We start from the raw sequence: 21,221 nt of genomic DNA on the forward strand, positions 1-21,221 counted from the left end.
CATTTGAGTAGAAGGTAGCTGTCTGCTTCACTAGTGACCATGTCTGCCTTCAGGGCTGTGATCCTTCTCTGTGGGAGTTAAGACATTTGCCCCTTGTATCTGTTGGGATGGGACAAGGACGGGGGTCCCCTGAAGAGCCAGACTCTGCCAGCTCGAGGGGACAGGTCCTGGTCCTTCCCCATAAACACTTCCCCAGATTCAGTGCCCCTAATGAGCTGCTCAAAGGGCCAGGGTGGTTCCCCAACTGGACTCGCAAATACATGCCTCTTATCCTGACCCTGACGCCTGGCCCGGGGCAGGTCCCCATCATGGCTGAGGAATTGGAAGGCAGGAACAGGTCAGCAGTACAGGGCTTGAGGATAACCACAGAGAAGTGCTGGGTGGAGTGCAAGCCCAGCCCTGATGCTTCAGGCCAGTCACTGAACTCAAGGTCCTGGAAAAGAGCTAATCCTACATTAGGCTCACCCCCCACCGACTGCTCACTTCCCTCCCCATTTCACCCAACAACTGCTTTGCTCTGCAACTAGCACCACTTTCCAACAAAGGGCACATTCCTGAGCAGTACCAATAAATGGGTCCCAGGAATTTGCCATATACCATGGCAGGGCTCGGGGCCTCTGCTCCTGCCCTCTGGGGCCAAGCACATACACTCTGCCTGTCTGCACATGTTCAAATCCTATCAGCCTCTCGCGGCACAACTCCCACCACCTTCGTGGAACATGCCATGCCCCCAATCAAACCTGCACTCACCCTGCCTAGACTGCGCCAGGGAAGCCAGTAAGCCAGAACAGCAGTGCTGACTTAGATGCCGCCCACGCCAGCAGCACACACAGAAGAGCCAGGATTAGCCATTCAGGTGATCAGAGTAACAACTTTATTCTTTATCAACTACAAAAGGGCTGGTGTTTTGTTTCAAATGGATAGTTGGTAGGGCTGAGACCAATGGAGAACTTTTATAGTCCATCGATGACAGTAAAATGCTGCATCCGGCCAGGCCCCTGCTAGCAAGTGTGGCCTGGTGGCCACAGATATCCAAACCAACCTCCTGAGTGTCTTGAGGGCAGAGAGGCCAGGGTGGAGGCCACAGCTTCCAAACATAAAAGTGGTTATGCTCACAGGGGCCAAAGAATTCAAGCAAAATGAGGTTCTACCTGTTCTAAGGTAAAGTAACCAACCCCTCTGGAAACAAATTCCACAGAACCCACTGTGGGGACCGAGAACAGAGGGGTGCCCAACACTGGAGCCCTCCAATTACGAAGGCATCAGTGGGCAGTAGCCCCTATAAGCAGAACCGGAGTCAGAAAAGCAAGAGAGAAAGAGCCAGGAGACAAGGAACAGGCAGGGGCCAAGGACGCACTGGAGCAGCGGAGCGGGAGGGCTGGGGCGGGCCAGTGCCAGAGCAATTCGCCTGCTGGGCACTGCTCTGAGCTTCAGTTTCCTTAACTAGAACAATGGAACCACCAACACCTTCCGTCAAGAGTATGAATGCAACAAGTGAGATACCGGACACGACCCAGCCACATAACAGACATGTCAATGCCACATTTCTCCTTTCAAGCCTGTCCCCCACTGTGGCCACTGCTGTGACTTGGGAACCAGTGTGGTACCCATTCACCAGGCACCCCCACGTGCTGGGCACATCAGGGCCTCACATACATCCTCTCATTAAATCTTTACGACCCTTGTAGGCGTTTACCTCTTGCTGTAGAGGAGGAAACTGAGGTTCAGAGAAGGCTGGCAACTTGTCCTGTGTCCCAGCCGATGGAAGTGCTCAGGTGTTGAAGCCACGCCTGCCTAACAAGAGCTGGGCTCTCTCAACTCACTCTGCTCTGCAGACAGGGCTGTAGGGCACGCAGAGCAGTGTTCCCAGGGGCAGCACCTCCACCTGGAAGGGCTGGACAGGGAACAAGACATTGCAACTTGGAACAAACTTTTATTTTGTATGCTGGTCAGTCCATGGCCATGGTCAGTGGATACTAGAAAGAATTGGAAGAAGGGGAGGTGAAGGGACTAGTAGTCCAGGAGCAGAAGGAAAGGAGAAAGGGTTGGGGACAAGAGGGAGGCAAGGCTGAGGAAGGACCCAGCCAGCTGGGTATTTGCCCTAGCTAGAGAAAAGAACATGGCTCTACCCATCAGTCTGCCCGAGTGAGGGCTTCAGTCCACAGCTCAGACCAGGCTGGTTCAGGGTCCATGCTGCCACCTCTGGCCTGGCAACCGCACCTTAGGCACTGATTCTTCCAGAGGGTTTACTGCTCTGTGCTGGGCCTGGGGGAGTCTTTCCAGACATCCCAGTCTGGGCTTCCAAACCCAGGGCTCAGGGCCTTGATTTCTGTGCTCCTGTAGCAGCCATGCTGGGATGATGTAGCAGGATGTGGTGGGAGGAGGAGTTCCAGTCCCAGCCTGGCTCAGAGGAACACCCTGCACCCCACCAACAGGATGAGCTTCTGAGCATAATCCTGAGCAGGTGATACCAGTCTAGGTCATCAGTGCCCTGAGACCCAATAAGATTCAAAATCCAAGCCAGAGGCAGCTGCTGGGAGAGGCCAGAGCCTCCAGCTCAGCAGTCACAGAGGAGTTGCCCTGACCAGCCACATGCAGGATTGTCTCCAAGGGAAAGAAAGCCACTGTCTCTGGATCAGTGGCAAGGGTCAGAGCTAGGAGCTAGGAGCAGGGAGGGCCTTACTATCCAATCGCCTCTTCCCTTCACACATCTATAGGTTACAATTTAGGAGCTTTTGGCATTACCTGTTTTGGGGTTAAGGAGAAGAGGGAGAGAAAAGAGGAAGCCAGCACTCCCCACCCTGCCAGAAGCCCCGAGTCCCAGAAGGAGGCTTCCTGAGTCGCAGCGGCAGCACTTACACCTGCGGCCCCCAGCCCCAGCCCCAAGGCCAGCTCCATGGAGGGGCTCCGGGCACCCTTCAGCTCTTGACAGCCCCTAAAGGTTCTCACAAAGACACATGGACAGACAGATGAATGGCCAGGTGGCCAGCTCCTGGAGATGGTGGCCAGCCATGGATGAAGAAAGGAGAAAGGAGAAAAACTGTCAGGGCCACACTCCTGCACCTCGCACACACACACACTTAGGATGGAGAAAGAATGAGAATAAAAAGAATAAAAAATCAAGGCCCAGATGTACAAAAACAGTGAGGATGAAGGGCAGAAGGCAGGAGGTGGTCATTGCTTCAGAAGTCTGGCCATCTTCCTTAGCTTATAAATTATAAGCCCCCAGAAACCAGGGGTGGGGGAATGACAAAGCTCTGGCTGTGGCCTGCGGGAGGGCACGTGGCTACTCTGGCCCATGTGGTGGAGTGGTGGCCAGAACATGAGAATCCCTTGGGTGGTGAGGGTAGGCAGGGGAAATTCAGCAACCGCTGGCAGGAGTCACGCAGGCCCCCTGGGACTTCACCTTGTGACGCTGGCCCCCTCGTCGCCGGCCCCCACTGCTGGGCTTAGGCTGAAAAAGAAAGGAGGAACTTGAGAAACAGTGGCCCAATGGGCACAGGGAACAGCTGAGGAGTGGGGATAGAAGGAAGGGGGGCAGGAGACGAAGGGCAGGCTGTGTGGTTTGAGCCTCCCTGGCAGGCACCACTGTAGACCTGAGCACAGCTTCTCCCCTTGGTCAGATGCAGCAAGGGTGTGCTCTATCTGCTGGGCAGGTGGGTCCCCTGGGAAAGGCATGAGCTCAGACAAGCACAAAGGGAAGCAGGAACCAACTCCTGCCACCACTGACAGGTGGAAAGTGAACAGGGATGAAGGAGCACAAGGAAAACTCAATAGAGAGAACAGAAAGGAAGGAGCCAGGCAAAAGCTTCCTTCTCCAGAGAGGGATCACATGGAGAAAGACTCAGAAAGGAGAGAGGTGAGGGGGTACTGGGAGAGACCGGGACGCAGCTTGCAGGGGACACTGAGTGACAGCCACAATACACAGGGCCTGAGGCCACAGATTCCTCAAGAGGCACTAAGTCAGGGAGGGATACAGGAGAGCCCTCTAAGGCACCGTTTTTCCTGTCACACATCTCCTCGCGCCTCCCCACACAAACACTTCTTACTCTTACTATGAAAGGGAAATTTGAAATGTGGAAACTAAATGCTAATCAGGACCAATTAAATTGATTTTACATTGATCACATGTCCAAGTTTGAAAAATTCTGTCTTCAGAGACCAATAGATCACACTCAGAAAGTACCCAAGTGCACAGAGTTGTGGGAAACACCATCTATCTCTGCACGGATCAGGCAGCAGAAAAAGGCTGCCTGAAGCTCTCTTAGATGTCGTCTCCACTGACAGTGACAGCCAAACCCCATCACCCTGCCCGCACCCGCCCAAGGTGGTCAGGGGCCCAGGGCTGGCCTGGGAGGCAGGCTCACCGCTGACTGGAGGCCGCTGGACACAGCTGACTGCACAGACCCAGGAGAGCAAGTGTCATCTCCAGGTGGGGGAACCCCTGCTGCCGGCCCTCCTGGTGGGCCCCCGTCTTCTCGCTTGGCCAGGGGGCCTTTTTTTGTCGACTGCATTTTAATCTGCTGAGGCTTGGAGTTCATTGGGGAGTTGTTGGTGGTCTGGAGGAGCTGCAGGAGCCAAGAGGTGAGGATGAGGTCATAGCTACAGGCAGTGACATCAGCTCAGCTGCCTGCTCCCGCCCCCACCTCAGGGACTTCTCATTCCCTGGCCTGGCTCGTCCTAGGGGATAGCCCAGGGTCCATAGCAGGAGGGCCATGATGATACAGGGACAGAGAGATGTCCCCCAACCCTACTCCCTCCCACCCCATGTCCCAGGCTGCCTCAGCCTGGCCGGGTAGGGCTCCATCCTGTCCCTTGCTCAGGTGTTCTTCCTGCAGACAATCAGGGAACCTCGCCCCCACCCCCCAGCCCACCAGAGCCTGCTGAGCTGAATGCATATCTTCTTCACTAGGCTGGCTCCTCAGAACATCAACTGCATCTCTAGCCCTTGGACCCTACTGCCCCTGGCACAAGAGTCTGGGGCAAGTTTTAACTTCAGGCCTCCCAGAAACCGAGTATCTCAGCAGCTGGAAACATTTGGAGTGTGGCTATCAGAAATCCACGGCTATCACCCAGGAGGACTGCGCCACTCCTGCTCTCCCGAGGCAGGACCGGTGCCTCTGCCCTGGCAGTTCAGGAGACTCAATGAGGCTTCTCAAGAAGCACCTGCTGACATAGTCTAGTGGCCCCGGTGTTTGCTGGGAGCAGGTGAGATCTGCCCAGCCATACCTTGGTGATGGTGCCCACAGCCTTGGTGCGGCCTTCCCGGAATACCAGCCGTTGGTCTATGTGTAGGTACTCGGGGGTCTTGATAAAGCGGAAATGCACAGTGGCCTTGTCCCCAGTGCGCAGACAGTCCTTGTCCATGCTCAGAATGGTGGCTGTCTGCCTGATGCTCCCGCAGTGCACTGCCAAAGGAGCCAGGTCAGGACAGGTTTGAACCACCCACTAGGCTCAGGGCAGGGGAGGCAGTAAGTGAAAGCATGAGCATGGCTGAGCTGCAGCAGCGTTTAAGACCTTAGGGAGGCCTAAGGAAGCTGAGTGAGCTGGCGGAAGCTGACCATGCCTCGGATTCTACCTTTCCTTCCAGGAGACCACTCCAGTCCCTGGACCCATGGTCCCTATTCCTGAGTACAGGGCACTGTGCTTGCATGTGTGCCTGCTCTAAACTGTTGGCTTCTTGAGGGCAGGGCCCTTGCCTATCTGGTCTTTGTCCCCAGCACCTGGCGAAAACACCAAGTACACAGCAGCCTTCAGCAGACACCGAACAGGCATACAGTGGCACTCGGTTTTGTGTCTGCAGGACTGAATAACCGCTACAGCTCATGGACGAAAAAAAGAGCATCACTAAGCAAGAAGGAAACCTGCCTCTTGGATGGAATTAAATTCTAGGGTTTGGGCTGCTGGAGCACTTTGTAAAGGGAGCTAGAGTGGGGGGGCCTCCTAGGGTGGCAACCCCCTTAGACACCTACCCATGGCCTGGTAGCGTGGGCTAATCGTGGTGGGATGGTGGAGGACAAGGATCTCAGCCTCGAACTCCCAGGATGCTTGGGGATTCAAACGTGGGGAAACCATCACCATGCCCTTGCGGATGGATGAGCGCTTTATCTGAAAGAAAGAGGGAATCCCGGACCTCTGGGACAATAATGCCTCTGGGTTTCACCCCTGGTCCTAGAGGGGTGGGAGTCCTGGGAATGAGATCACCCCAACTCAGCCTTGCCCTCCCTGCAATAGACCACAGGCCTTCTAGGCAGATTTCAATGCTCCATGTGAAGCTTAAATACTGCTATTCAGGGGCAGGAAAGGTTTCATGCAGGAAGTGACATTTCAGATGGGCCTTGAAGGATGGGTAAGAATTAAGTAGGTGACAAGGACAAGGGCAGGCAAGCATTAGGTGGAAGGAGCAGGGTGAGTATGGCACGACTACTGGAGAGAATAAAGAAAGTCCCATTTTGCTGGTTAATTTGGTTCGCAGAGAAGGTAAGTGACCCTAGAGCTAGCACTCATCCTAATCCCTGGGGGACAGAAGGCTGAATGGGACCTCAACAGCCCTGTGTACAAGGACCCTCAACACAGCAAGGAGATGCCTACCTGACCTCACCAGTGAGCTCAGGACACCTGCTCAGGCACTAGGAGGAGGAACAGAGCTTAGGAAGCAGGCAGGCCTGGGTTCAAGTCTTGGCTCTAACACTTACTACCTGTGTACTCCTGGGAATGTTACACAGCCTTTCTGAGTCAGTTTCCTCCTCTGTAGAAGTGAGGTCAGTAACCGCTGGCTTGCAGAACAGCCATGAGGACTGGAAATGGCCTAGAGCCTAGCAAAATGCACACTCCCAGGGGAGTTTTGGTATTATGGATACTCACCTTCTTCAGTGCAAAGGAGGCTGTCTGGCCCCCCCGCACCTCCTTGACAGGCATGCGCTTGCGATGGATTGATTTGACAGCAATGGATAGGAAGTTACCCAGAGGATCTGGGCCCAGCAGCAGAGTGTCATTCAGCTTGATCAGGCCCCTGAGTGTTGTCCCCGACACCACTGTCCCCACACCCTGCAGAGAAGACCCTGGCCCAGTAAGTCTATCCCCACAAAGCCCCTCTCCACCACAGATTCAACCCAATGCACCTTGTAGGAAGTACTTGCTCAGCCTTCCACCCCGCTCAGCCCACCAGCAACACTCACCGGTACCGAGTATGTGTCATCAATCTGAAACTCAGCAGGTTCTTCCTCCCGGTAGCTGGTGCGGGGGGAGAGGAGGTTGAGGAACATCTTTAGCAGATCCAGGTTCTCACCTGTAACGTTGGAAATCTGGAATATCGGGCACATCCTGAGTGAAGGGTGAAGAGAAAGGAAGACGGGCACTCAGGAGGCCAGCTCCTGCCTGGCACTGGACAGGAGCAGCAGGAGGCCCTGGGATGGTCCCTTGCCCCCTCACCCACCACCAGGGCTCTACCCCTCTGCTCCACACTAAGGTCTTCTCCCCTTACTCAGTTTTGCCTCTGAAATCTGTCCCCTCCTCTCTGCCCCTCCACCATAGCCCTATTTCAGGCACTCATAACCGCTTCTGATAGCACACATGCTTTCTTAAAATCCTTTACCCCATTAACAGAGAAAACAGCCTGCATTCCTCCCCTCCTCCCAACATTTCTACAGGTTTATTTCTCTAAAATTCCTATATTCCAGCCAGAGTAGAGAACCTTACTTTCTCCTAAAAGCTTAGTTCTTTTCTGCTGCCATGTATTTGTTCACTCTGATCCTCCTACCGGAATTCTTTCCCTCTTATCCAACTATCAATTCCTCTCATCCTTTACTCCACTGCTGCTGCTTCCAGGAAACCCTTCCCAGATGGGCACTCAACTCCTCTCAGATCTAGAACATTCTGTGTCTCTGTTATATGTAAATATGTCTGATTTTCCATCAGCTATCTCAGTGGTCTCTAGATCTCCTACCCAGGGTTAATCAAACATCTCAAGATCAGGAACTATTCATTCCCCATAGCTCCTAGAATAGCACCTACACAGAACAGACCCCTGAAAAAATCAGTGAATTAAAATGGGGACAGCTGAAAAATACTCCCTCTGCTGGCCATATGATGTACTTACTGAACAGAATCAAGGCAGAGCCACAGGCCAAAATGCCAGGGTCCTGCACTACGTATAGACCAACCCAGGAGACAGATGGCTCTAAGCAGCCCCAAGACTCTGGAAGAAGGAACAGAGTTAACCAAGTCCAGAGAGTATCTCTGACCAAGGAGCTGATCACTAGAGGACAAAAACAGTGCCCAAGCCAACTCTGATGCCTAGATGAAGAGACTGGCACAGTACAGACATCCAAAAACTATTTGTGCAATCAAAGGATATGTTAATGAGTAGAGGCCTAAACTGATTTGTGATTTGAGAGCTTTTGAGAAACAGCAGTATAAAAAAATTATACCAAGTTATAATAATGTCTGTGTGTCTTTCACACAGCAGCCAGGGACAGTGCTACGTGCGTTCTGTACATCACTTACACTCATGCGCCCTTGGGAGAAGATAATATTATCCCCATCACAGATAAGGACACTGAAGTCTCAGCTGGGATTCCAACCTCAGTGGGGCTAACTCCTCAGCATCTGAGTCACCTAAATGGCTCCTGGGCAATACTGCCAGCCTGGGAGACCTTGTGTATATTTCATCCATTGTCTGGGCCTGCCCAGATGCCTGCCCAGAAGTGAGTGCTCCCTACGTCATTACCTCTCAGAACTGAAGTTGGAGGCCGTAACAATCACATCATCCTTGCTCTGCACTAGCACAGGGATCTTCCGGCAGCCTGGAGACTTTAGCAGGCGCTGTAACAGCTTCAGGGTTTCTTAAAGGGTGAACGGAACAGAATTAGGAGGACAGAGCCTTCTTTATGGCCAGGCTTCCACGGCAAGACAGATCCACTCACTGCTGTTGCAAGCAGGAGACAGACAGTGTTAAATGTCACAATGCCTGGGGAGGCAAAAAGGAAGCTCAAACTTTGGGTGGATGCGTGCTTGCTGAAGTAGAAACAGAGAATAGATGGGGCCTGTCTGTTGAGGTTACAAGCCTGAAACCCACTGGGTTTCCCTAGAGTCTCTACAACAGTGGTTTTCAACCACCAGTCTGTGGCCCGGCACCAGTCCACAGACAGGTAGCTGAAAACCACTGCTCTAGAAGACTGGCATCCGATAAATACGTGACTAGGGGATCCATAGGACAATGTTCTTCTCAGAATGCTCTCCTTCCTAGGGAAAAAAATGCATCTGACAAAAGAACCTCCAGGACATTCAGACACCTGCAGAGGTCCTCATGAGGTCCTCTGAAAGGACATCTCTCCATTTCTCTTCCACCACCTGTAGTAATGAAGGAGAAATGCACCAAGGCCTAGTCCTGCAACCCTGTTCAGAAGCCTTTGGTGGTAAAAGGTTATCAGACCCTCTGCCCAATGTTGCCACATATATCCAGCTGAGATGGCGAAACCTAACCCCCTTTGTCTGGGTCCATCTGAAAAGAGGTACCAGATTAGGGATCTCAAGAATCTTGCATTTAGAACCAGAAAGAACAAAGTGCAGGAGATTACTCTACACTGTGCTCAGACCAAGAGCTGAACAGGGGAGAAAGCACAAGACTCTGGGATGACAGAAAATCCAGGACAGGTGTGAGCACAAGAAAAGGAAGCAGAAGATTTTGGGCTTCAACCCTGGTAGCAGACCACCAGGGAGCCACAGTATGTGACAGCCACAAACAGAGAGACTGCTGCTAGCTGGAGTCATCACTTACCTTGCAGGATGTTAGCAGGACACATGTCAATCTTGGTGACCACCACAAAAACAGGCACATTAAGTGCCAATGCCAAGCCCAGGTGCTCCTTGGTCATCCCCACGATACCAGCATTGCTGCCCACCTGCCCCAACACAGAAAGAACTGTCAGGGGAAGGAAGACAGAGGGTGCTGCTGGGTCAGAACAGAGACTCAATGAATGCTGGAATAAGAGCTCCCATCTCTGAGGCCTCTGTCAGAACAGGACACAGAGCACAGGTCTCAGGCCCCAGGAAAAAATGGCTGCAGATGAAAGCTAAGCTGGGCACAGACTGCTAAACCTGATTCAACAATGCGGGCCATCAAATCTGAGGAGGCTTACAAACATTAAAAAAGACAAACCCAGCCTGATTAAGCAGTGGTGCAGTGGCTAGAGGGTCAAAATGGGACGCAAAGTACCTAGGTTCAAAACCCCAAGGTCATTGGCTTGAGCGTGGGTTCATCTAGCCTGAGCGTGCGATCACAGACATGACCCCATGGTCGCTGGCTTGTAGCCCAAGGTTGCTGGCTTGAGCAAGGGGTCACTCGCTTTGCTGTAGCCCTCCAGTCAAGGCACATAATAAGAAAGTAATCAATGAACAACTAAGGTGCCACAACAAATTGATGCTTCTCATCTCTTTCCTTTCCTGTCTGTCTGTCCCTATCTGTCCCTCTCTCTCTGTCCAAAAAAAAAAAAAAAAAAGACAACCCTAGACAGTCTAGGAAAACAACTGTCTAGAATCATCAAAGTGAATTCAGTTTAACATCTCTGGCCCTCAGTGCCCCCCATCTATAAAAGAGGGGGATAACAATATCCACTTTAGGGGGTTACTGGAGGTTTAAATGTCGTAACATATGTCAGAGGTCCAGCATACAACTAGCATGAATTAGATGTTCAAGCAACGGCAGCTGTTATTACTATTACTATTCCTTCCTATAATAATAAACATTTTAAAACAGCACCACAAGGCTAGTTAAATCAGGGCACATGCACAAGCGAGCTATACCAAGAAAGAGGAAACTCTTATCTACTGATAAAGGATAATCCTCTGAGATATGTTTTCTATCTCGTGTGTGTCTGTCTGTCTGTCTGTCTGGTGTGTGACAGAGAGAGAGAGACAGACAGGAAGGGAGAGAGATGAGAAGCATCAATTCTTCTTTGCAGCATCTTAGTTGCCCATTGACTGCTTTCTCTATGTGCCTTCTGGGGGAGGGGGAGCTCCAGCAGAGCGAGTGACCCCTTGCTCAAGCCAGAGACCTTAGGCTCAACCCAGTGACCATGGGGTCATGTCTATGATCCCATGCTCAAGCCAGCAACCCCATGCTCAAACTGGAGAGCCCGCATTCAAGCCAGCGACCTCAGGGTTTCGAAACTGGGTCCTCTGCAACTAATGCTCTATCCACTGTGCGATCACCTAGTCAGACTATCTTTATTTTTTAAGGATATGTTTTTAAGGGAGAGAAAGCAAGGTAATCCTGGCTGGGTAGCTTGGTTGGAGAATCGTCCTGATAAGCCAAGGTTGTGGGTTCAGTTCCTAGTCAGGGTATAAACAAATCAACCAATAATAAATGCATAAATAAGTGGAACAACAAATTGGTATTTTTCTCTCCCTTCCTCTCTAAGTCAATAAATAAAAAAATTGTTTTTTAAATAAAAATGTTTTTTAAAAAAAGGTGTATATAGCACACTACCATTAAAAAAAGAGAATGGATCACTTAAAAAAAAATAAAACAGATGTAAAAAATTTGGAGACCATCTAAAAAATATAAATACTTATAGACTAGATATTGGGTGGTATTGGGGAGCTCTTGTTCCTATTCTTGGATGCAGTAACAGAAGGAGGCAGTTCTTACTTTTAGGAGCTACTTGCTGAAGTATTATGTATTTGGGGGTAAAGAGTTACAATATCTATAATCTTCTTTCAAATGATTCAGCCAAAAACAAAAGACAAAAGAAACCACACACATTCATCACATATACAAGTAAGTATGGGAAAATATTAATTGTTGAATCTGAGTGGCAAGTTTATGGCATTTGTTATATTATTCTTTCAACCTTTTTCAATGTTTGAAATTGGAGAAAGAATATATACACTTTTGCTGGTATGATTACAAAATATGTCTGGAGGATACATAAGAAACTGGAATGGCCAATAGACATATGAAAAGATGCTAATGTCACAATCATCAGAAAAATGCAAATTAAAACAACTCAGAATGGCTATCATAAATAAACCAACAAACAACAAGTGTTGGCAAGGATGTGGAGAAAAGGAAACCCTCATGCATGGTTGGTGGGAATGAAGATTGGTGCAGCCACTGTGGAAAGCAGTATAGAGTTACCTCAAAAAATTAAAAATGGGGCCCTGGTCAGTTGGTTCAGCTGTAGAGCTTTGGCCTGGCATGTGGAAGTCCCAGGTTCGATTCCTGGCCAGGGCACACAGGAGAAGCGCCCATCTGCTTCTCCACCCTTTCCCTTCTCCTTTCTCTCTATCTCTTTCTTCCCCTCCCACAGCCAAGGCTCCACTGGAGCAAAGTTGGCCCGGGTGCTGAGGATGGCTCCATGGCCTCTGCCTCAGGTGCTAGAATGGCTCCGATTGCAGCGGAGCAATGCCCCAGAGGGCCGAGTATCGCCCCCCATGGTGGGCATGTTGGGTGGATACCGGTTGGACACATGCGGGAGTCTGCCTGCCTGCCCCATCCCCCACCCCCACTTCTCATTTCGAAAAAATACAAAAAAAAAAAGAAATTAAAAATGGGCCTGATCAGGTAGTGGCGCAGTGTATAGAGCAGGGGTCAGGAACCTTTATGGCTGAGAGAGCCATGAATGCCACATATTTTAAAATGTAATTCCATGAGAGCCATACAACAACCTGTGTACGTTATGCATTATCCAATAAAAATTTGGTGTTGTCCTGGAGGACAGCTGTGGTTGGCTCCAGCCACCCACAACCATGAACATGAGCGGTAGGAAATGAATGGACTGTAATACATGAGAATGTTTTATATTTTTAACTTTATTTTTTTTATTAAAGATTTGTCTGCAAGTCAGATACAGCCATCCAAAGAGCCACATCTGGCTCACGAGTCATAGGTTCCCAACCTCTGGTATACAGCATCGGACTGGGATGCAGAAGACCCAGGTTCGAAACCCTGAGGTCACTGGCTCATCTGGCTTGAGCACGGGGTCACAGGCTTGAGTGTGGGATCATCGACACAACCCCACTGGTTGCTGGCTTGAGCCCAAAGGTCGCTGGCTTGAGCAAGGGGTCACTTGCTCTGCTGTAGCCCCCTGGTCAAGGCACATATGATAAAGCAATCAATGAACAACACAGGTGCCACAACGAAGAACTGATGCTTCTCATCTCTCCCATCCTGTCTGTCCCTATCTGTCCCTGTTCCCCTGTCTCCATCACTCAAAAAAATAAATTAAAAAAAAAGGGGACCCTGACCAGGTAGTTCAGCTGGTTAGAGCATCATTGCGACATGCCAAGGTGGTGGGTTCGATCCCTAGTCAGGACACACAGCAATGAATGCACAGGTAAGTGGAACAGCAAACTGATGTTTTTTTGCTCTCTCAAATCAATAAATAAAATTTTAAAAACTTAAAAACAAAATGAAAAAATTAAAAATGGAACTGCCTTATGATCCAATAATTACATTTCTAGGAATAAATCTGAAGAAACCTGAAACACTTGATTCTAAAGAATATATGTACCCCTGTGTTCATTGCAGCATTAATAATAGCCAAGATTTAGAAACAGCACAAGCACCCATCAGTAGATGAGTAGATAAAAAAGCTATGGTGTATTTACACAATGGAATACTACACCAATGTAAAAATGGAAATTTTTATAAAAATTGATTTTAAAGAGAAAGGAAGGGAGAGAGTGAGAGAAACACTGATTTGTTCCATTTATTTATGCATTCATTGTTGATTCTCTTATGTGCCCTGACGGCGGATAGAACTTACAACCTTCGTATATTGGGACGCTTTAACCAACTAAGCTACCCCAGCCAAGGCAAGAAGGAAACCTTACCCTCTGCCAACAGCATGGAGACCTAAAGAGCATTATGCTAAGTGAAATAAGCCAGTTAGAGAAAGGCCTGTACCACATGATTTTATTCATATGCAGAACTGGATAAAAAGTGTGGGAAGGAGAAAGGGATAAAGGGAGGAAAAAGAGAGGGAGAGGGAGAGAGGGGGAGGTAGGAAGGGAAGGGGCAGGGGAAGGGGAAAGGGAAGGGGAAGGGACTGGAAATACTACTACTTGCCTCAGGGAGTAAACTAGACAAAGGAAGGACTTTTGACTATCAGCCCTTTGATATCTATTTTTTTTTGTATCATATAAATATGTTACTTACTAAAACAAGATAAAATTAAAACTGCCATGACATTTGACCATCACAGTTCACAGGTGAGCCACCACACCATTGACACAGATGTCCCATGTCTATACTCCCTTTCACCTACATAAAGACACCCCTACTACCTTCCTCTGAATATTTCCACCCAATCTTTTCTAGCCAACCCAGACTTGCTTTTGTTCTTCTCAGCCTGGATAAGACAGAGGTCTACTGCTCTGTTATATTGTTTATAAGATTACCCCAACCCTGGGAAACTGATTGCTACGGAAAAGTGATATAGTATTTCATTCTTTTCTACAGAAAAATTTTAACATTAGAATCATGTCCTAAAAGTCAGATAATGTATAACGTTTCATCTGGGTGAAAATATTTTCAATAACTGGCCTTGCTCACTCTGGCTCAGTTAGAAAAATGCTCATTTTAAACTGATTGGCCTAACCAGGTGGTGGCGCAGTGAATAGAGTGTCAGACTGGGATGCAGAAGGACTCAGGTTCGAGATCCCGAGGTCACCAGCTTGAGCGCGGGCTCATCTGGCTTGAGCAAAAAGCTCACCAGCTTGGACCCAAGGTCGCTGGCTCGAGCAAGGGGTTAGTCTGCTGAAGGCCTCTGGTCAAGGCACATATGAGAAAACAATCAATGAACAACTAAGGTGTCACACGAAAAACTGATGATTGATGCTTCTCATCTGTCTCCATTCCTGTCTGTCTGTCCCTATCTATCCCTCTCTCTGTCCCTGTAAAAATAAATAATTAAAAAAAATTTTTAAACTGATTGATTTCTATATCTTTCTTGATATCCACCCACCACCAACATATGCCTTTTGGACCATCCATTGAACCCCTTCTTGTAGCCCAGTGAAGACTGGTAATGGCCTCCTGCAGTGATGGAAGCCCTGGGACATGAAACACCAAGATCCCAAGAGCCCCAGGCAGAGCGCCATGGAGTGCTTGTCCATATGCTCCACCTCTCTCAGTCTCCAGTCTGGGGAGACTCTGCCTGAGAACCTGTGTCTGTGGGGCAACTTGACAGAGCACGCTTTGAACAGACGCTTGTGTTTACTAAACTTATTAATGCAAGCGGCTGGAGGAACTGGGATATGGGGCAGGACTTCGAGAAGGACTTGCCAAAGAAGAACTTGCTTGCATTCTCTGTGAAAGTGGTGAAGCTGCTGCCAGGGCTGTGGGCCTCGTGGACACCCACTCTGTCCAGGGAGGAAGATCCAAGGGACCCAAATACAAACTTAGCAACATGATCCAACAGAGAGGCCTCTGCTCCCTTTACTTTTCAGTTCATCTTAAAAATCTCAGCTTAAAAATCTCTTCCCACTAGACAATAAGCTCTATGGGAGCCCAGGTCAGCCCTGTTCTAGCTGCACCTTCCGGCCCAGCAGGTGCCAGGCACGCCGAACCCTCCCAACAAGGAAACTCATTCCAGGCTTCAGAAGAGGCCTTCTCTCAGGCTCCCCTACGTTTTTTTTGTTGTTGTTGTTTTTTTACAGAGACAGAGAGAGGGATAGACAGAAATGGAGAGAGATGAGAAGCATCAATCATTAGTTTTTTTGTTGCGACACCTTAGTTGTTCATTGATTGCTTTCTCATATGTGCCTTGACCGACCCCTTGCTCAAGCCAGCGACCTTGGGTCCAAGCTGGTGAGCTTTGCTCAAACCGGATGAGCCCGCGCTCAAGCTGGCAACGTTGGGGTCTCGAACCTGGATCCTCTGCATCCCAGTCCAATGCTCTATCCACTGCGCCACCACTCGGTCAGGCTCCCCTACATTTGTTTTTTTTACAGAGACAGAGAGTCAGAGTGAGGGATAGACAGGGACAGACAGACAGGAACAGAGAGATGAGAAGCATCGATCATTAGTTTTTCGTTGCACATTGCGACACCTTAGTTGTTCATTGACTGCTTTCTCATATGTGCCTTGACCGTGGGCCTTCAGCAGACCGAGTAACCCCTTGCTTGAGCCAGCGACCTTGGGTCCAAGCTGGTGAATTTTTGCTAAAACCAGATGAGCCCACGCTCAAGCTGGCGACCTCGGGGTCTCGAACCTGGGTCTTCCGCATCCCAGTCCGACGCTCTATCCACTGCGCCACCGCCTGGTCAGGCTCCCCTACATTTTTTAAATATATTTTTTACCAGGCCGTTCTTGATTGCTGGAAGTGCTCTTGTCCATTTCCTTCCCTAGCCTCCCCCTCTGAGGTAAAGGTCTGCCATCACCTCCTCAAAGTAGCCCAAGCTCAGAAGAAACATTTCTGAAGGTAATAAGTAAGCCCTAGGACAAAGCCCTCCTCTATGCTCTCCAAAAAATGAGAGGTCTGCAAATACCTTGGTTAGATCCCTTCTGAGCCTTACCTAGGACATCAAGTTACCCCCCTTCAGGAGACAGTAGAGCTTAGAGGCCTAGGCACTCTTGGCAAAACTTGTCACCCTTAAGGATGTCAAAGCCCCAAACCAATAGGCTTTAGCCTCAGGACAATTTCAGACTCTTGCACATAGCCATGCTCTCAGTAGTCCTGCTGAAGCCACCCCCTGGGAGCACCACTCACTTACCATGAGCATGCAGAAATCCGGTAAATGGCCCGTCATGCCAAAGACAGTGGTCTTCAGGTATTTCTCATGTCCAGCCAAGTCAATAAAAGTAATCACTTTGGTGGATTTCTCACAGATCTTTGTCCACTCCAGGCTGCCACCATGGCTGTCCGGCTTGTTCACCACATTGCCCTCGCTGTCGAAGCCCAGGATGTCGTTGCCCACACTGCTGGTGCGGCCAGATTCAATCTCATGTTTGTGGCGGAAGAGCTTCTGACGGGCAAAGCCTCGGCCATTGTCCAGCTCCCCGTGAGTCAGGACCCCCAGAAGTGTGCTTTTACCGGCATCCACGTTGCCCACTACTGCTACCCTGCATGTACATGAACCCATACATCCACGTGAGAGTTCGTGGGTGAGCAAAGTGAAACCCACTAACTGAATCTGCGAGGACAGCTTGCTCCTGAGCCCCTCCAGGAGTCCGTTCTATTCGCAGGTGAGCACATTGGGAATGCTGCTGGAGGTATTATCCGGGGAGTACAGTTATTCAGGAGGAAGTGGGCTCCCACCACAGTGGTTTTCTCCCTTAACTTCCACCACCTTCCCCAAAGCTGCTGGACAGCGGGCCCAAAGCCAAGAGAGGTCCACAATACTCTTCTCCATCACCCTGGTTTCTAGCCTCACAGGCGGATAAGAAAGAAAATGCAGCCTATAGAAGGTATGGTCGCCTCTCTCCTACTCTTCCCAAACAGAAATCTTTAGGGGTGGGGAAGCGTAGAAATACTTAAGGCACTATTGTGTCTCTCTGCACACTCTTTCCGTGCCTCAGAAAGAAAGGGCTGAGCTGACACTCTAGGTATCAAAGGCTCAATCAGGACTTTCTATGAAGCCCTGGACCCAAGGTCATGCTGCAGGGGACCCCTGAACTGTTTTGAGGCCTCCTCACCTGACCTCCAGGAAGTCATTGTCCCCTACTCGTTTCCGGACCAGGTAATCACGCACACGGCCCCCAGCTTCTTGACGTTCCCGCAGGAGAATGACATCAGCCTCTATCTGTTCTGCCATGCTTTTCACTGTGGCGTAGGAGGCCTCCATGTCAGCTTCACTCAGCCCATACTCAGTCCCATCTGGTGACAAGAAGCGAGACATCAGTGTTCCAACAAGCCAGAAATCAATCTCTAACAAAGGCCCCAACCCAGGCACCAGAGAACATGGCTTTCTCTACCTGACACTTTTCAAAAACTTGGGCACACATAGTTAGTAAATAATAGTGCCACGGGTTTCTTCATTAAGCAGAGCACTCATTAGTTCATTCAACAATAATCACTGAGACTCTCCTGGGTTTTATGCCAAGCCTCATGCTGAGTCCTGGAAATACAGGTGTCCTTAGCAAGCTCACAGCCCAGTGGGAGAGATAGGAAATTAATTAACTGCAATATAGCTGGAATAATGTACTATAGAACTGTATAAAGAGAATGTAAAGTGTGAGCAACCAGCACTGCCTGGAAAAGCTAAGGACAGCTTTGCAGGGTGCTGGGTCTCCAAGTGTAAAAAATGGGCCCACAGAGAAAGAAGGAAAGACATCCTAGGCAGAGCAGCTAAGCATGGAGCATCACAGAGCACAGCACATTCAGGGACCAGCAAGCAGCTCGGGGAGTTGGGGAGCAGGCTGTCAAGTGGAAAGAGACCACACAAGAGGTGGAAGTGGTTAAGCAGACAGACAACAAACAGTAAAACACACTATGTACCAGGTAGTGGGAAGCCTTCAGGGGTTAGGCAAGGGCATGACAGGACCAGACCACTGTGGGTTAGAAAGATCTCTTGGGCAGCAGTAAACAGTGTGCACTGACAAGCGAAAAACCAGAGCGGGGAGTCCAGTTAGGAAGTCGTTCTAATAATCCAGGCAAACAATAATGAGGACAGGAGACAAAGGAAATGGGGAGAGAATTTAAGAATGATTTTAGGGCCTGACCAAGTGGTGGCACAGTGGACAGAGCGTCAGACTGGAACGCGGAGGACCCAGGTTCGAAACCACAGCATGGGGTCACTACCCCCTTGAGCATGGGGTCGCTGGCTTGAGTAGAGGATCATAGACATGACACCATGGTCACTGGCTTGAAGCCTAAGGTTGCTGGCTTGAGCCCAAGGTCGCTGGCTTGAGCAAGGGGTCACTCACTCTGCTGTAGCCCCCTGGTCAAGGCACATATGAGAAAGCAATCCATGAACAACTAAGGAGCCGCAACAAAAAACTGAAGCTTCTCATCTCTCTCCCTTCTTGTCTGTCTGTCACTCTCGCTGTCTCTGTCTCTGACACACACACACACACACACACAAATGACTTTAGGGATAGATTTTTAACTGAGGTAGCTCAGATGAAATGCTTGGCAGACAAGTAGACTGAAAACACGAGTCTGAGCTCAGGATGAGGAAGGACTGTATATCAATTCCCACCAGGTGCTCTCCACTTGCTGTCATAAATCCCACAGCAACTCCCTTCAGGCTCTCCTCCAGTCTGTCTCTGAGAGCACCCCTGCTACTACTCCTCTAGGTTAATACCCCCAGCATGGGCCCAACCTCTTCTCTCTCACTCCTTCCAAAGACCCTGAAGCTGCCTGACCTGGTGGTAGCGCAGTGGATAGAGCATCGGACTGGGATGCAGAAGGACCCAGGTTCGAGACCCCGAGGTCGCCAGCTTGAGTGCGGGTTCATCTGGTTTGAGCGAGACTCACGAGCTTGGACCCAAAGTCGCTGGCTCCAGCAAGGGGTTGCTCGTTCTGCTGAAGGCTCGCGGTCAAGGCACATACGAGAAAGCAATGAACAACTAAGGTGTTGCAACGCACAATGAAAAACTAATGATTGATGCTTCTCATCTCTCTCTGTTCCTGTCTGTCTGTCCCTGTCTATCCCTCTCTCTGACTCACTCTCTGTCTCTGTTAAAAATAAATAAATAAATAAATAAATAAATAAATAAAATTTTTTAAAAAAAAAGACCCTGAAGCAACTTCTCTCACCCTCTCTTCTTTCTCCCTCCACTTCTCCCCTTACAAACAAGCTCAAGTCATTCCTAAACTAGGAAAAGGCCACCCATCCCCTCTCCCCTTGCCCCTGCATATCTCCTGAGCTACCATCTTCTCTGTTCTTCCTTTCACCACTGAGCTTCTCAAAAGAGTAACTGACACTTGTTGACTACCACCAACCTACTACCTGAATCTTCCTTACAACTCTAGAAAAACCAGTTTTCAAGTATCAATGGCCTTCTTCCCACTCATTCAATGCCCCTTTCTTGATCCCAGTAGCATTTGACACTGCTGGCCACTCATCTTTGCTTCCAGAAGCACTTTTCTCCCACCCTGTCCACCTAGTGCACGAGCTCGCCAGATTCCCATAAACGCCAGTCTTTTCCAGTAGTCAGCCAGTGGCCCTCTTCTCTATCTTCTGAACATTCTCCTTGGCTATCTTATACTATGGCTTCTGCTGTCATTTAAAAAACTACAAAAAATATCAATTTCTAGCACTGTCCTCTTCTCAAAACTCTAGACTGAATTCCCTATTGCCTGGATGACTCCTAGAAGCCCAATGTCTAAACTCAACAACCCTTCCCCCTTTAAACAACAACGCAAAACCTGACAAGATTAATCAATCATTTTAGTTCCTACTGCAACCTTTATGAGGTAAGCATTACTTTTCCCATTTAACAGTGGGGTAAAGAGAGCCCAGAGAGGACTTGGAGGTGGTAGGGAACAGAGGGGCCCTATGAGCCTGGGTCTTCTGAGTCCAAACCTAGAGCTATTCCACTTAATGCTAAACCAGTTCCTCCTCTTGTTTTCCCTATTTCTGATGACAACACCATCCTTCCAATCACCCAAGCTTACCGCTCATCACTCCAGAACTGCTGAGTCTAGCTTTATATCTGGCCTTCTTTCTTTGTCCCTGCTCTCCTCTTTTTGCAAACCCAATGCCACAAGTATGATTCAGGCCCTTATGCTCCCTCAGTCACCACAACAGACCCCTAGCTGGTCTTAGCAAATCCTGTCTCTGTTCCCTCCAACCCATCCTGCACAGACACAGCCCAAGCTCCTACACAAAGCCCAGCTCTAATGTCACCTTCTAGCCAAAGCCTTGGAATGGCTCCCCAGGCCCAGCTGTGTTCAGTTTCAATTCCTTCAAGTCCTCCCCCATTTATTCCACACTCCCTCCTCAGTTCTGTCCCACAGCAACCGGCCCAGTCACCATCCCTTCCCCCTGTTCCCCGCACTTCTCCCGCTCTATACCTATGCTTATGTATGTCCTGTCCTAAGGAGCCCATCTGCACCCTCCACCTGTCAAAAATCCACCCATTCTGCTCCCTTATGGAATTTGCCACACACTATACTTTGTGGGACAGTGTTTTGGATACATGTCTTCCCCCACTACATAAACATTTTCGACAGGGATCAAACTCAAACATTCCCTGAATACCCCATGTAGGATGTCTTTTCTATATAAAGTTCTCAAGTGTTTGTAAAATGCAAAACAAATGAACAAAG

General features: G+C 49.4%; 1 protein-coding gene across 4 annotated transcripts in view; it reads right to left on the reverse strand.

The window, feature by feature from the left end:
- Nucleotides 1-851: 851 nt before the first annotated feature.
- Nucleotides 852-21,221, reverse strand: part of GTPBP1 (GTP binding protein 1) — a 30,437-nt gene continuing 10,067 nt past the window's right edge. For all 4 annotated transcript variants that reach the window (XM_066257934.1, XM_066257961.1, XM_066257942.1 and 1 more), the window contains 10 exons: nt 17,642-17,822; nt 16,720-17,068; nt 9,779-9,902; nt 8,729-8,843; nt 7,179-7,323; nt 6,865-7,047; nt 5,973-6,108; nt 5,230-5,408; nt 4,368-4,568; nt 852-3,454 (listed from right to left, as the gene is read on the reverse strand). In XM_066257934.1, the coding sequence (XP_066114031.1) occupies nt 3,362-3,454; nt 4,368-4,568; nt 5,230-5,408; nt 5,973-6,108; nt 6,865-7,047; nt 7,179-7,323; nt 8,729-8,843; nt 9,779-9,902; nt 16,720-17,068; nt 17,642-17,822 (1,706 nt within the window). In that variant the 3' untranslated portion in view covers nt 852-3,361. The remainder of the gene's footprint in view (nt 3,455-4,367; nt 4,569-5,229; nt 5,409-5,972; nt 6,109-6,864; nt 7,048-7,178; nt 7,324-8,728; nt 8,844-9,778; nt 9,903-16,719; nt 17,069-17,641; nt 17,823-21,221) is intronic.

The sequence above is a fragment of the Saccopteryx bilineata genome, chromosome 1 (assembly GCF_036850765.1).
Source record: "Saccopteryx bilineata isolate mSacBil1 chromosome 1, mSacBil1_pri_phased_curated, whole genome shotgun sequence".
Classification (NCBI taxonomy): domain Eukaryota; kingdom Metazoa; phylum Chordata; class Mammalia; order Chiroptera; family Emballonuridae; genus Saccopteryx; species Saccopteryx bilineata.